The sequence below is a fragment of the Harmonia axyridis genome, chromosome 3, assembly GCF_914767665.1.
Source record: "Harmonia axyridis chromosome 3, icHarAxyr1.1, whole genome shotgun sequence".
NCBI classification, from domain to species: domain Eukaryota; kingdom Metazoa; phylum Arthropoda; class Insecta; order Coleoptera; family Coccinellidae; genus Harmonia; species Harmonia axyridis.
Window position 1 is genome coordinate 13637208 of NC_059503.1, and position 13602 is coordinate 13650809.

Genomic DNA, 13602 nt, shown 5'->3' on the forward strand with positions numbered 1-13602 from the left:
CTATTCGTTTCACAATTTCTATTCCATTCTATGATTTATATTTTCTTTGCCTCTATGGCATAGAATTAATTAAAATTGTATTCATTGAACTAATAATACATTAATTCTATGATTGTATATTTAGTTCAATGCTCTATGGACATTTAGACAAGGATATCTCTTATCTATGGACGAGTGGACCAGACCACCAGACCCAGACGTCCAGATTGTTCATCACTGTTAAATCTGTTCAGTGAACTGATAGTAGATGCCAGTTCAGTAACTTTAAATCTGATATTTGAACAATTCGCTATAAAATATACACTTATGGAAAAATTAATAGATTTAGTTAAAGAACGACCTCTTCTCTATGATAACAGAAATGTTGATTTCAAGTATAGAGAAAAGAGATTAGAAGGCTGGAATGAAATAGCTCAAATAATGGGCAAAGAAGATGGTAGGAAATTTGTTCATGGAATTATTTTCCTGAGAGAAACTTTTCAATTCTATTAGCATTGAACACTTCTAAATATCACGTTGTAATATGTTAAATATATATCAAAGATATTTGATCTCAAAGGGCCTGAGCTTTATTATTTACTACAAATATCAAAATGAAAATATTGAACAAGGACGGTTATTTAGTGACTATAGTGATTATCCTTTCTAGGTAACTTTTGGAGATTCAAATGGAACTGTTTGAAAGAAAATTATTCGAAATACAAAAAGGTTAACTTCAATCCATCACATCAAATTTATAAAAAATACAGAAATTGGCCTTGGGGTGAACGTATGAAATTTATGGATAATATTCCTAATAAAAGAAAAGGTAAATATAAGAGTAACACAAAAGTGAAGGCTGAAGAGAGTTTGGAATCAGTTGATAATAATGATATTGTAATTACTAAAATAACTGAAACACAAATCGAACCTCAAATTGAATTTAGTAATGTAGAGATATCAGATCTTTTTCATATTCCTGAGACTAATGAAATTTCAATAAATAATACAGTATATAAACATGAAAAAACATCTTCATATGAAGAAAATATAGATCACCCTGATGAAAGAATCCACATTCTCATTCAAAATGGTACAGAAAGTACAGATAGTTCAATAAATAAAAATTTAATATCTGAAAAGAAAAGAAAGAAGAATGAATTTGATGAGGTAGAACATTTTTTCATGAGTTATGCACAAACATTCAAAAGATTACCAGCTAGATTTCAGCAAGTTCTAAAATTGGAAATGGTAACTTTATTTGCTCGTTATGAACTTCAAGCTCAAAATTATGAAAAAAATATGTGAATATACACAGGTGTCCCAGAAGTCGATTTCAAGCCAGAATCATCAGGTAATAGGCTAAGTTATAATAGTCATCAGAAAAATTAAAGAAAAATCTAGGTCATATGGATATTTTTCAAATTATATTGCATTTTTATTCAAGGAGATGTACTCCCTGTGATGTTTTTTAAAGTCCTGTTGCTATAAATCTACATTTCTCCAATTTTATTTATTCTCTATTATCCTGGATAGTGCTTCTGTAACCTGTATCCTTTAATTCTAAGCCAACTGCTCTAGCTTGGAATATAGTAAAGATTTGTAGCAATGGGAGTTTCAAAAGCATCAAAGGATTATTGCGAATAAAAAAATTCAATATAATTTGAAAAATACACAACTTGGATTTTTTTAATATTTTTCTGATGACTATTATGACTTAATCTATTACCTGGTTCCGGCTTGAAATTCAAACAGGAACCAGAAATATTAGACAAACCTTAATATTTAATTTGTACAAATAAATATAAGATTAAAATGGATTAAAAATTTGGATTGACGAAAAGACACTACCACAAAAATTAAAAATACACAAACACAAGTGTATAATTTTTTTGGAGTAGGTATATGTGAACATATATTATTATTATTTAAATTTTCTCAATTTGTAAATGATATTTTTCATTTTTAAAGTGTTGACCTGCTGAAAAAAAATGTGTTAAATGTAATTATGTAATTCTTCAATAATTTTTATAGCTATTCACATTACAGTTTTATGTACATAGTTATTTCTCATGTGCCTTATATTTTTAATTGATTATTCAAAATAGTCATAAAAAATAATTATCCAAACAAATCTTGGAATAGCCATTTCTGCAGTATTTGTATACAATAAAACTTTCCAAAGAGCTTTCTCTGTTATATTAGGAGGTAGATCTCTAAACTACCCTATTCCCTTATCTCCTATTTTTGTGTGAAATATTAAAGGAATTTGTTTTTTTATTAATAAGGTACACAGAAGTTGTGAACTTCCATTGTTAAGTACATTATTGGTGCAATAAAAATACGTCCTCTTTCAACTCACAGGTACCTACCTACTCGTAAAATTTACTGGGTTTTTTCACAATTACCGAAATTCCATCTCATAATAAATTAGCAACGATTTTTCAATATTAAATATAACTATGGAATTGTTGTAGTTTGTGGCAAACAATAATTTATTGTTTACAATAAACAATATACAGATCCAATATTCTTCTAATGAGTTTTTATTAAATATTCTTCGATTTCATTTGAATAATTATATGTGACATCATTGTAAAAGGAAATTCTTCAGAACTACAACATTTTACCCAGTTTGCGGAAACCATCAGTTAATAAGAACATTTTCTCAACAACTGTTTATTAGAACCATATACTAATTAGAACAAGAACTGTTCAGAGGCAATAGATACAGATATCTTTCCCTGTGGAGCTATTCCTCCTTTTTTTTAGTAGAAGCCGACCAAACGATAATTAATACATGTTAAGCATCCTAATAACTAGTTTGAACGATTTAAGAATTGCATAAATCCTCTAAATCCAATTTTTAGAGAAGAACTGAACTTATCAGAGCTAACTGATCTCTGGAACTTATGAAAGCAACTTTCTACCCAGAAAGGCTTGCCAATTGATTTATTCGGATCTGTTTATGTGACCAGTGGAGTTTGAAAACGAAAGCGTAGAACGGCCACATGATAAAAATATTATTATAATCTTAAGATAAAAAGTATAAAAATATTTTTATCATGTGGCCGTTCAACGTTTTCGTATAAAAAAAATTGAATGTATTCGATTACCGTATTTTGAACTTCTTCCACAGTTCCCATAAATTAAAACAACCATAGACAACACACTTTAAGTAAAAATTGATTATTAAAAAAAAGTGAAACCAATTCTAACCTTACACATGATATACATATTATGAATTAAATATATAAAATACATTTATCAATTGGTAAAATGTTGAAAAAACTGCCTGTTCTTATTTCCTCCAAGTATTCAAAAAGTAATATCAGAGGCAAGTATTCAATAAATAAATTTTGAAATTAAACTTTTCCAGATTTTATCAAGGTTTTCAAATTTTCTTCATACTCTAGACAACCAGAGCAAAGTTTTTCATCTGCTCAAAAATGTATCGGTCAACCGACTCATTACACCCACCCTCATCTCCTGAAATCTAATGAAATAACTCCCATGATAACAACGAAAGAGTATCAGAATAGAAGGGCAAAACTAATTGAGAATATTAATCAATTCAATACAATAAAAAATCAGGGCAAACATTTTATGGTATGTATATAACCAATGAAATATCTCAATTTAACCAGTTTTTAAATCTTCATTCTTCATATAAAAAAAAACTAATTACATTTTAGTCTTACATGTTTTTCATTTCAGGTTGTAATACCTTCTGCTTCTAAAAAATACATGTCAGACAAAATACCATATGTTTTCAGACAAAATACTGAATTTTTATATCTAACAGGATGCCAAGAGCCTGATAGTTGCCTTGTTTTGATCAATAATGATTCAGATCAATTCACATCAGTTCTTTTCGTCCAGGGTAAAGATGCTCATACTGAACTTTGGGATGGCCCTAGAGTATGTCCTTCTACTGTTAACGAATTTTTTGGAGTTGATCAAGGTTTTCCTATGAAAGAATTAGAAAACTACCTTCAACGAAATTCGAAATCCAAGAAAGAATTACAATTATGGTGGGCTATCTTCAATACAATTTAAATTTTTTTCATCATGTTATTGATTATTTCAAAAGAGACACTTCATTAAAGAAATTGAAAAAATAATTATTTGAAATTGTGATAAATTTTAGGTATGATGTAATGTCTCCTGTACAAGAGAACGTGCATAATGTGATGGAAAACATTTTAAAACAGAAAAAAAATTTCATGGATTCTCCAAAGACTTTTATTGATCAATTGAGGTTGATAAAAAGTCCTGCAGAAATTGAATTGATGAAAAAATCTTGCCAAATTGCATCTGAAGCTATTATTACTACAATTAAATCTTCCTTTCCAGGTATATTCATTTTTAAGACCACATATTGTTCAAATTGAAAGACGTATTTTATTCTTTCAAATTTAGATGCTGGGAAGTTGATGAATAAAAACAAACTGTCGGATATTACTATCATTAATTTAAATCAATTTATTCATCAAAGAAATAATTCTAGGTATCAATGAGCATGAAATAAATGCAAAGGTAGATTATGAATGTCGTTTGAGGGGAGCTCAATATCTTGCTTATCCTCCAGTTGTAGCAGGTGGTAGAAGAGCTAATATTATACACTATATTACTAATAATCAGATAGTCACTGATAAAGAAATGGTTTTGATGGATGCAGGTAAGTCACTCAACATATACATACACCATACACTGCTTCAAGAAATGAACACACCACAATTTAATTCCTGAAACTATTTATAAGTTTAAAGGTATTTATTTTGAAGAATTCTAAGCAAAGTGTGTTCCTGAAATAACTATATATTGATATCTCTTGATGCTTTTACGATATAGGGAAAAATTTGATAATTTGTTTTCTTTGAAATGTTTTTTTGATTTTATGGTTAACAATTGAGAGGTTTAACAGAAGGAAGTATTAGTTTTCTACTATTTTTCATTAATTTCAAAATTTCTTCAATTTTTTGGAGCAGTGTATATATGCGTTTTGAAAATTAACCATATAATTATGAGGGAACATAAAATAGGAAAATATGATGTTCAAGTGATCAAATATTTTAGTATTTTATTAAGTCATATTTTTGTATTCTTTTGTTATTTTAATTAAAAGAACAGGTTTTAAGGTTGTGAGTATCATGGTTACTCAAGTGACATAACAAGAACATGGCCAATAGAAGGAAGATTCACAAAGGAACAGAGGGAGCTATATGATGTTGTTCTGGAAACACAGAAAGAAATAATAGGTTTATGTAAAAATTTACCTCCTCTTGATTCACTGTTCGATTCCATGTGTAAGATTCTTGGTAAAAAGTTACAGGAAATTGGTCTCATTCCAAAATCATTGACTGGAACGTCTCTTTTCAAGGTTTGTTTTACGATATTTTTTTTTTAACTTTTTGCGTATTTTTACATTTTTTCTTTAGGCTGCCTACAAATTCTGTCCACATCATGTATCACATTATTTAGGAATGGATGTACATGACACACCATCTATCACAAGAAATATACCAATACGACCTGGAATGATTGTAACGGTGGAGCCAGGTAAATATTCTTTTTATTTCTATTATTCATATTTTCAACCTCAACTCAAAAATTGAAAATTACATACATTTTAGATGTAATGAGAGCCTGCTGGAACAATCATGCAATAAATTGCTACATTATTGAATTTAGAATATTGATTGAGAATTCATAATATAATCAAACTTAATCCCAAGGGTTTGTAAGATATGATATTTTTTTAGGAATTTATGTTCAAGATAATAATGAATCTGTACCTAAGGAGTACCGTGGAATAGGTATTAGAATTGAAGACGATGTTTTGATCACTGCTGATGGGCCAGAAGTTCTCACAGATTGTTGTCCAAAAGAAGTAGATGATATTTTGAAAATTTCATCCAAAACACATTGATTGGAAACAGTTGTAAATGTTAAGTAGGTCTTTTAAGAATAAATTTTGTGTAAAAAATGTTATGTTATATAATTTCAGTCGATAAAAAGAAGTAGTAGTATGATGTTTTGATCATTTATTCATGGTAATTTCCAAATTATATTCTAGTTACAATTAATTCTAAATAACGTAATTAAAATAAATATTCACAACATATGTATGAGATTTAATTTCAAAATTATAAATTAAATTGATTATTCAACTCATTTCAGTCATTTGATAAGTTACCAGTCCAATAAATTTGGTACTCCTCCAGGATATTCACCTGTAAGACAGGCAGTGCAATGTCCGACTTTGATTTCTCCATTCTTTGTTTTTATGTCTGATCTGACCGCCTTGAGAAGTCCTTCGACACTCAAATAGGCTAAACTGTCAGCACCTTAAATCAAAACATAGTTTATGATATATTCAGAGTGACAATCAGAATTTTATTTATGAAAGTACACTATCAGGATGATGTTATAGGATTAAAGATTCTTGTCCATCAGCTACTTTGGTAAGTTTATTTCTATATTAATTCTTGCGCTGATCAAGTTGAGTGGTTTTTTTCACAATATGAAAATTTTAATTATTCTTAGCCTATTTTTGAGGATATTTCATTTTATGAATCAGTGAATAGGTCATAATTTATTCCAGTTAATACTAATACTCATCTTGAAAGCTGAAGAAACCACACAATCTTTTAATTAGTATTTTATATAAGTTTCGACATCTTCCGATAAAGATTTAAAATTTTCCAAAATTTTAATCTAGATTAAAATTTTGGCTCACATCAATTGCTTGACAAATTACGATCCTTCATAGGAAAGTAACAATAGAAAATTCAATTTTAAACCAGTTGTGGTTTATATGATTGTTGCATAACAATCCATATACTATTCAGAATCTTTGTGAATTCATCTTCATACAAATTTTCTTCTACTATGTATTTTTATTACATCCTTCACATAGTGTGGTTACATCAGCTTTCTAGTAAAGTGCCGAGTGATACTAACACACATCAGATTATGGTAAATGCTATCTAATCAGATATAGGTACTTACCAACATGTTTAGCTAATTCTTCTGCATTCATTTTATTTGCAATTAACTCTTCTCTGGTTGGTATGTTAATTCCCATGTAGCAGGGATACAATAATGGTGGACTAGCAATTCTTACGTGTACTTCTTTAGCTCCAGCATTTTTCAACAATTTAATGATAGGTCCAATTGTATTACCACGAACAATGGAATCATCGATGAGTATCAAGCGTTTTCCTTTTACATTGTCAGCCAAAGCACCAAATTTCTTTGCTATACTCAACTGCCTCAACCGATTACTTGGTTGGATGAATGATCTTCCTACATATCTATTTTTACATAGTACTTCAGCGAACCTGATGCCACTCTAAAAATAAAATTGATTTTAGAATTGATCATGAGGACCTTCAAAATATTTTCATATTATGCATGATGATAATTATATTAAGATCGATTGCATACCTGCCTAGAGAACCCATGTGCTGCTGCATTTCCTGATTCCGGTACAGAACTAACAATATCTGCTTCAACTGGATGCTCAATAGCCAGCTGCCTACCACACTGCATTCTAACCGCAAATACCATTTGGCCTTCGAAAATACTGTCTCCTCTTGCAAAATACACATATTCAAAGATGCAAAATGCTAATGACCTAAGGCCTTCCATCTTAACTATGTCAATTGTCTTTATTCCTTCTCTAGTCATCTCTATTATTTCTCCAGGGTATACCTCTCGAACATATTGCGCCCCAATTGACAAGAACCCACAAGATTCCGAGGAAACTACCCAACCAAGAGCTTCTCTGCTTTCATCACAGTCACCGTCTAGAGCTATAAAGAGAATATTTTCTTTATAACTAATAGCGTTGATTTAAATGTAGCAGAAATAAAAAGTTAATTTTTTAAATCTTTAGTCATTGTATATATTTTTTAGATCAACTTATAGCCACATCCACTGTGTAAATATTTTTGTTAATCTTTTTTGTGATGTGGCACTATTTTATTTATTTAGAGCATATCTAAAATGAAGATTCTATCTATCTATAAACTTACGCTCATTAGATGGCAGAATTTTTCCTAAACATAAAGGTCTGTTTCCATACGTATCTCGTACTGCATATATCTTGTCTTTCAACATAACTACAAGTGAATAACTTAATGGTGCAAGTGTCATCAAGTGTTTTATTCTAGCAGGCCAATCTGGTCCATTGGATTCACCTTCTGGTGGATTTAGGCATAGTGCTTGTGTGATCAGTTCACTATCTGAATGTGTTGACAGTCCAACGCCTCTTTCTAATACCTGAAATTAATATGTTCAGTTTACCATTAATGGCTTGATAATGTTAAAGGAAGTATTCTTTAGTGTGTTCCACTAAACATTTTGCAGGGGGATTTTTTTTACCATCTTCCTCAAACTGTCGCAGTTCACCAATTCACCATTGTGTGCTACAGCAAGAGCACCGTGTTGTGTGTGTACTACGAAGGGTTGACAGTTTACTTCTTCGCTGGCAGCTGATGTTGAGTATCTGGTGTGTCCAATTCCAACATTGCCTTTTAGTTTTCTTATGGCTTCATCATTGAATATATTGCTTATCATACCCATGCCTTTGACGATGTTGAAAGATTTCACACATTGGCCTTCACTAGTTACTATCCCAGCAGATTCTTGTCCCCTGAAAAAGTGAAGAAATTAGTGAATTATTTAGTGGAGATTAAATGGAGGTTATTGAAAAAAAAGGGTATTTCTTAGATTGGAAGATGCGTTAATGTATATCAGATAAATTAGAGGTTTCTCGAACTCCTATCCTATCCATTTTTGAATTGGTCTTGGTGAATGAACTGTAACTGCTTCAAGGTACATATGTCGTCATCCTTCCCATTTTTGATAATTTTGGATTTATTTGTAGGTAGTGTTGCGATCCAGGGTGTTACAGCAAAATTTTGAATTAAATTTAAACTAGGAATATTTTAGTTATTTCAAGTTGTACTCTATGAATATATTTGAAAAATTTTTTTTCTGAAAAAATATCTTGGAATTTTCGAACACTATTAAGTAAAATTTGATTAATCAGGAGCCTTTACCTGTGTTGTAGAGCAACAAGTCCCCAACATATGATCTGTGATATTTCCAAAGAGGTGGGCCATTCTCCGGTGCCAATGCAGCCAAAAACTCCACATTCATGGGTCAAACCTGAACTCACTCCTTTTCTACCTTTTCGTTTATCCAAAGTCATCTGTTGGGCAACATTTTCGCATGTTCCTCCACAATCGCAACCTGATGCTTTAGCACTTACACATTCACCCTCTGACATCTCTCAAGATTTCTCGAAGTTATTGGTATGACAACAAAAATATAACTAAATAAGAATTCTGTTTTACTCGATCGCAGTGATATGTTTCATCATGAATTTCTATTGATATAGGTTCTGTAAACACGGTAATGGTGAACTTGCGATAACCCTCGGTAGAAATAGGATTATTCGGTGCGGTAAATTTTAAAAATATTACGAAATAGGCCGTTTCATAATTTGAGTGGCGTAAATTGCTATCGATATACTAAACTATGTTAAGTTTGGTCGTCATTAATACTGAAAAATTTATGGAAATATTTTCCCTTGGATCGTTACTGGGGTAAATAGAGATTAAGTTGTTTGCGGCAAATTGTTGTTTCGATAATGAAAATATTTATTGTGTTGGTTTACATCATTTGAAAGCTGAATGCTCCAACTAAATCTATCAGACATATATCTACATCTAAATTGAATATTAATTGCAATTGTGGCGCTACTCAAATATATTTTTAATTAACTCAGAAGTAAATGATATAGTGATACCTATTATATTTCGATATCATAAGCATACATGATTGATGTGTTCAAAAATTTCTGGGATATTAAATTCATCTGAAAAATATATTTGAAATCTTCAGTGCAGAGCAATTAATGACTAAAGTCCTTTTCATAAAGTGTGAGTTTAATTATAATCGGAGAATAATTCAAAAATACTTATTTCTCGAATATCATTTCGATTTTCATATCAATTTTGAGCCGAATGGGGTATCAAAAATGATGATGAATCCGTGATTCGTAAACATGATAACTCTTGAACGATGATATTTTTAATTTTCTGGGTAGGTCCGGATCTAGCATATAATTGATGAGCATAATTCAACCAGAAGTTCCGTAAACACGGCTGTTCCTATTAATTTTGAAACTAAAAACTCTTCGATTGATTTAAAATTTTCCGTAAATATAAATTGCAATTTCAAGCTTCATTCAGAATTTCATATTTTTTGCGACACAAGAAGAAATATCAAAAAATGGATAATTGATATTTTAGTGATAAACAGGATAGTTCAAATTTTTCGTGGGGATATAAAACAATATAAATTCTAGCTTCATGCAAAATATTTATGTTGATCAGCACCATAAAAAATTTAAGCAAAATATTGAAAAAAAAACAATTGATATGTCGTGTTTAGATTTATATTTACAATCTCAAGCTTAGTACAAAATTTCAATTTGATTGCGTCACTAGAATATAACAGAAAATAATTCAAGTAGAATATAAAAAAAAAACAACAGTGAAGATAAAGTTGGAATTTGTTAAAATTTGAACATATCTAATAGAACTGTACTTCGATATTTGGCAAATCCCAAACGGTTCTTATTATATGACCTTTTATGACCCATTATTATACCGACCCAAACCCATAGACTTAATATTAGGTCTATGCCCAAACCCCATATGGAATTGTATTTGGAAAAAATATTTATCCCAATTGCTGACATTAACAACATCTGGTAAGAAAGATATTTTACCGTTTTGAACTATCATCAGTTTGTTCGTTTATTATCCTATTTTGAAAAGCGAACATCGTTAAATTTTATTTTACTTGCAGTATTTCCAAGGTTATTTTGAAATCGGAAACCAAGGGACTTTCTTTAGAAAACAGCATGCAAATTGTTGAAAATGTTTTTGAGAGGTTGAGTGAATTAAATAATAGTAGTTTTAGAAAAAAAAATTGTCATCAATTTCAAATGAAATACTGGATATCATTTTTTTTTTATATTCACAAGATCTTACAAAATGAGGAAGTTTGAATCTTACTGATATAGTAGATTTTAGATATATTTTGCACTTCGAAGTGCAAAATATGGATAAATTGCATTATATATAATGGATAAATCGCATTATATACAGGGTGGCCATTTTTTCAATGGGATTGTATTGGTAACTTTTAAACCATAAGAGTTAGAAGGTCGGTCAAATGGAGAAAAAGTTGCATGCATAGACGCATTATCAAGCAGTTCGAACAAATCGAGATTATCAGGGCCGGTTATTGAGATATCATAAAAAAAGTAAATTCTGTCATTTTGATTTTTCTTTTTTTCCCACTTTATTTCAAATATTATCAAAAAATGTTACAGGAATTTTTTATTCGACAGTAAATTGTTCTCAATTTGACGTAATCAGATTTCGTATCCAACGTTTCGTGCTCTCTGGGCCACCCTCAACCTCATTTTTTTCAATACGGACCTGTATATTTTATGACACTTTTCGAAATAACTTTTAACGCTGAATTCAACGATATGTCATACAATGTCATTCAAAGTTGATTTTCAGGTGATTTTGACCCTTATCCAATTTTCTTTGGGTTGGATCTGTAGTGAATGCAATTTATCAAAAACTGCTGTTAATAAAATATCAATCAATATAATCAAATATCAATATAATCAAGAGACGCGAATACAATGATTTTAAATTTGAATACCAAGCCTTGCAAAATTTATATCGTAATGATATCAAAATAAAGTTCGATTCTGGAACAAATGACAAATCCAACAATAGTGATTTCTCGCGACAAGATTGAGAATGTATTGGAAGGTATTCAAGAAGACGAAATAAGCAAATGTATAAGAAGTATGGGTTCCAGAACCGTTAAGTGCATTTTACAAAATGGTGGACATTTCGAACACTTACTTCATTCATTTTCATTTACTTTCGAATAATCATTCGATTTTTCTTTCATTAAATGATAATTCGTTTAATTATTATGAATTGAAATATGTAAATAATTATTACTTGTTTCTTGATTTGATTCTGATATTATGTTCCATTTAGTTCAATATGAGTATGTTGATTTTCTCATCGAAATGTATTGCTTGTTTTTAATTAAACTAAAGGTACCGAAATGTAATACAGATCCGACCCAAAGAAATTTGGATAAGGGTCAAAATCACCTGAAAATCAACTTTGAATGACATTGTATGACATATCGTTGAATTCAGCGTTAAAAGTTATTTCGAAAAGTGTCATAAAATATACAGGTCCGTATTGAAAAAAATGAGGTTGAGGGTAGCCCAGAGAGCACGAAACGTTGGATACGAAATCTGATTACGTCAAATTGAGAACAATTTACTGTCGAATAAAAAATTCCTGTAACATTTTTTGATAATATTTGAAATAAAGTGGGAAAAAAAGAAAAATCAAAATGACAGAATGTACTTTTTTTATGATATCTCAATAACCGGCCCTGATAATCTCGATTTGTTCGAACTGCTTGATAATGCGTCTATGCATGCAACTTTTTCTCCATTTGACCGACCTTCCAACTCTTATGGTTTAAAAGTTACCAATACAATCCCATTGAAAAAGTGGCCACCCTGTATAATACAATTTATCCAAAGCTTAGAATTCTTCATTCTGAGATTCAAAGTCTAGTCATCAGTGAGCTGAAGTTTATCGTTTGATATCATTTCCGCCTTAAATCTCGTAAATTACAGGCCTTTTGAGATGAAATGATACTTCGATCTGTTAAATGAACGAGCTACCAAAATAATAAATATAAATCCTTCTAAATTTAGTGCGTATGGTATATCTAAAAATGAACTTATTAACATTCACTACACTACAAACAAAGAGCGTCTGAATAAAAAATTTCCATTAGTTATCAATATATCATACAATAACCCAACAGTTGTTTGAATTGAGTGAACTGCGTTATCAGTACCACAAGAAAAAGTTTCCGATCTAAGGACTGGATTCTTGGAATTTGGGTATGATGAAATTTTGGAACGCTTACAACAGGTATCCACAACTCTGTTAAATCTCAATATAAATATAAATTTCTTCGAAAAATTTCTGTCAATCAGATGAGTAACTGCAGTAATTATAATTGCCAAGAGAAATGTTGATCGCATTTATTCAACCATTTACATTCCATTTATTTATGGATCAAGTGATAATGGCAATTCACAGTCAGGCAAATATCCTCTCTTCAATTATAAACGAAACTTGACTCCCAAAATTTTGGTTGCGTTGAACATTCTACATTCCCATCAACTTGAAAAAAATTCGCGTATAGTCATGGGCGCCCGCAGAAATTTTTCTCAGGGGGGGCAAAATGAAAATTATTGAAAAACGATAAGGCGTCCTTGATTGTCATTGAAAACCGGAAAATTGTTGTGAATCCATTACTTTCCTTTTTTCCTTGCTCTTTGGATTGATAAAGTTATATTGAGGGTGTTGTGCTGAAAAATGAGGAAATCAAAATCTCAGGGGGGCCCCCCTGGCCCCCCCCTGCGGGCGCCCATGCGTATAGTCATCGCTTTTAGTACTGATTTTCATGAAA

General features: G+C 30.6%; 2 protein-coding genes across 3 annotated transcripts; one reads left to right on the plus strand and one right to left on the minus strand.

Moving 5' to 3' along the window:
- Positions 1–167: 167 nt before the first annotated feature.
- On the plus strand, positions 168–6011 carry LOC123676509 (xaa-Pro aminopeptidase 3). Of its 2 annotated transcripts, XM_045612419.1 has the most exons (9): positions 168–436; positions 650–808; positions 3359–3588; positions 3697–4013; positions 4130–4335; positions 4490–4660; positions 5121–5362; positions 5421–5541; positions 5745–6011. In XM_045612419.1, the coding sequence occupies exons 1-9, from the start codon at positions 307–309 to the stop codon at positions 5909–5911; spliced, it is 1743 nt and encodes a 580-aa protein (XP_045468375.1). In that variant the 5' UTR covers positions 168–306; the 3' UTR covers positions 5912–6011. The 2 variants fall into 2 exon arrangements, with proteins under 2 accessions (XP_045468375.1, XP_045468377.1); XM_045612421.1 differs by lacking the exons at positions 168–436; positions 650–808 and adding an exon at positions 3032–3304.
- On the minus strand, positions 6010–9444 carry LOC123676510 (amidophosphoribosyltransferase-like). The gene is made up of 6 exons (XM_045612422.1): positions 9051–9444; positions 8371–8641; positions 8022–8268; positions 7432–7799; positions 6994–7336; positions 6010–6329 (listed from the first exon to the last, which is right to left on the minus strand). Exons 1-6 carry the CDS (start codon positions 9278–9280, stop codon positions 6175–6177), a joined length of 1614 nt encoding a protein of 537 aa, XP_045468378.1. The 5' UTR covers positions 9281–9444; the 3' UTR covers positions 6010–6174.
- Positions 9445–13602: the final 4158 nt, after the last annotated feature.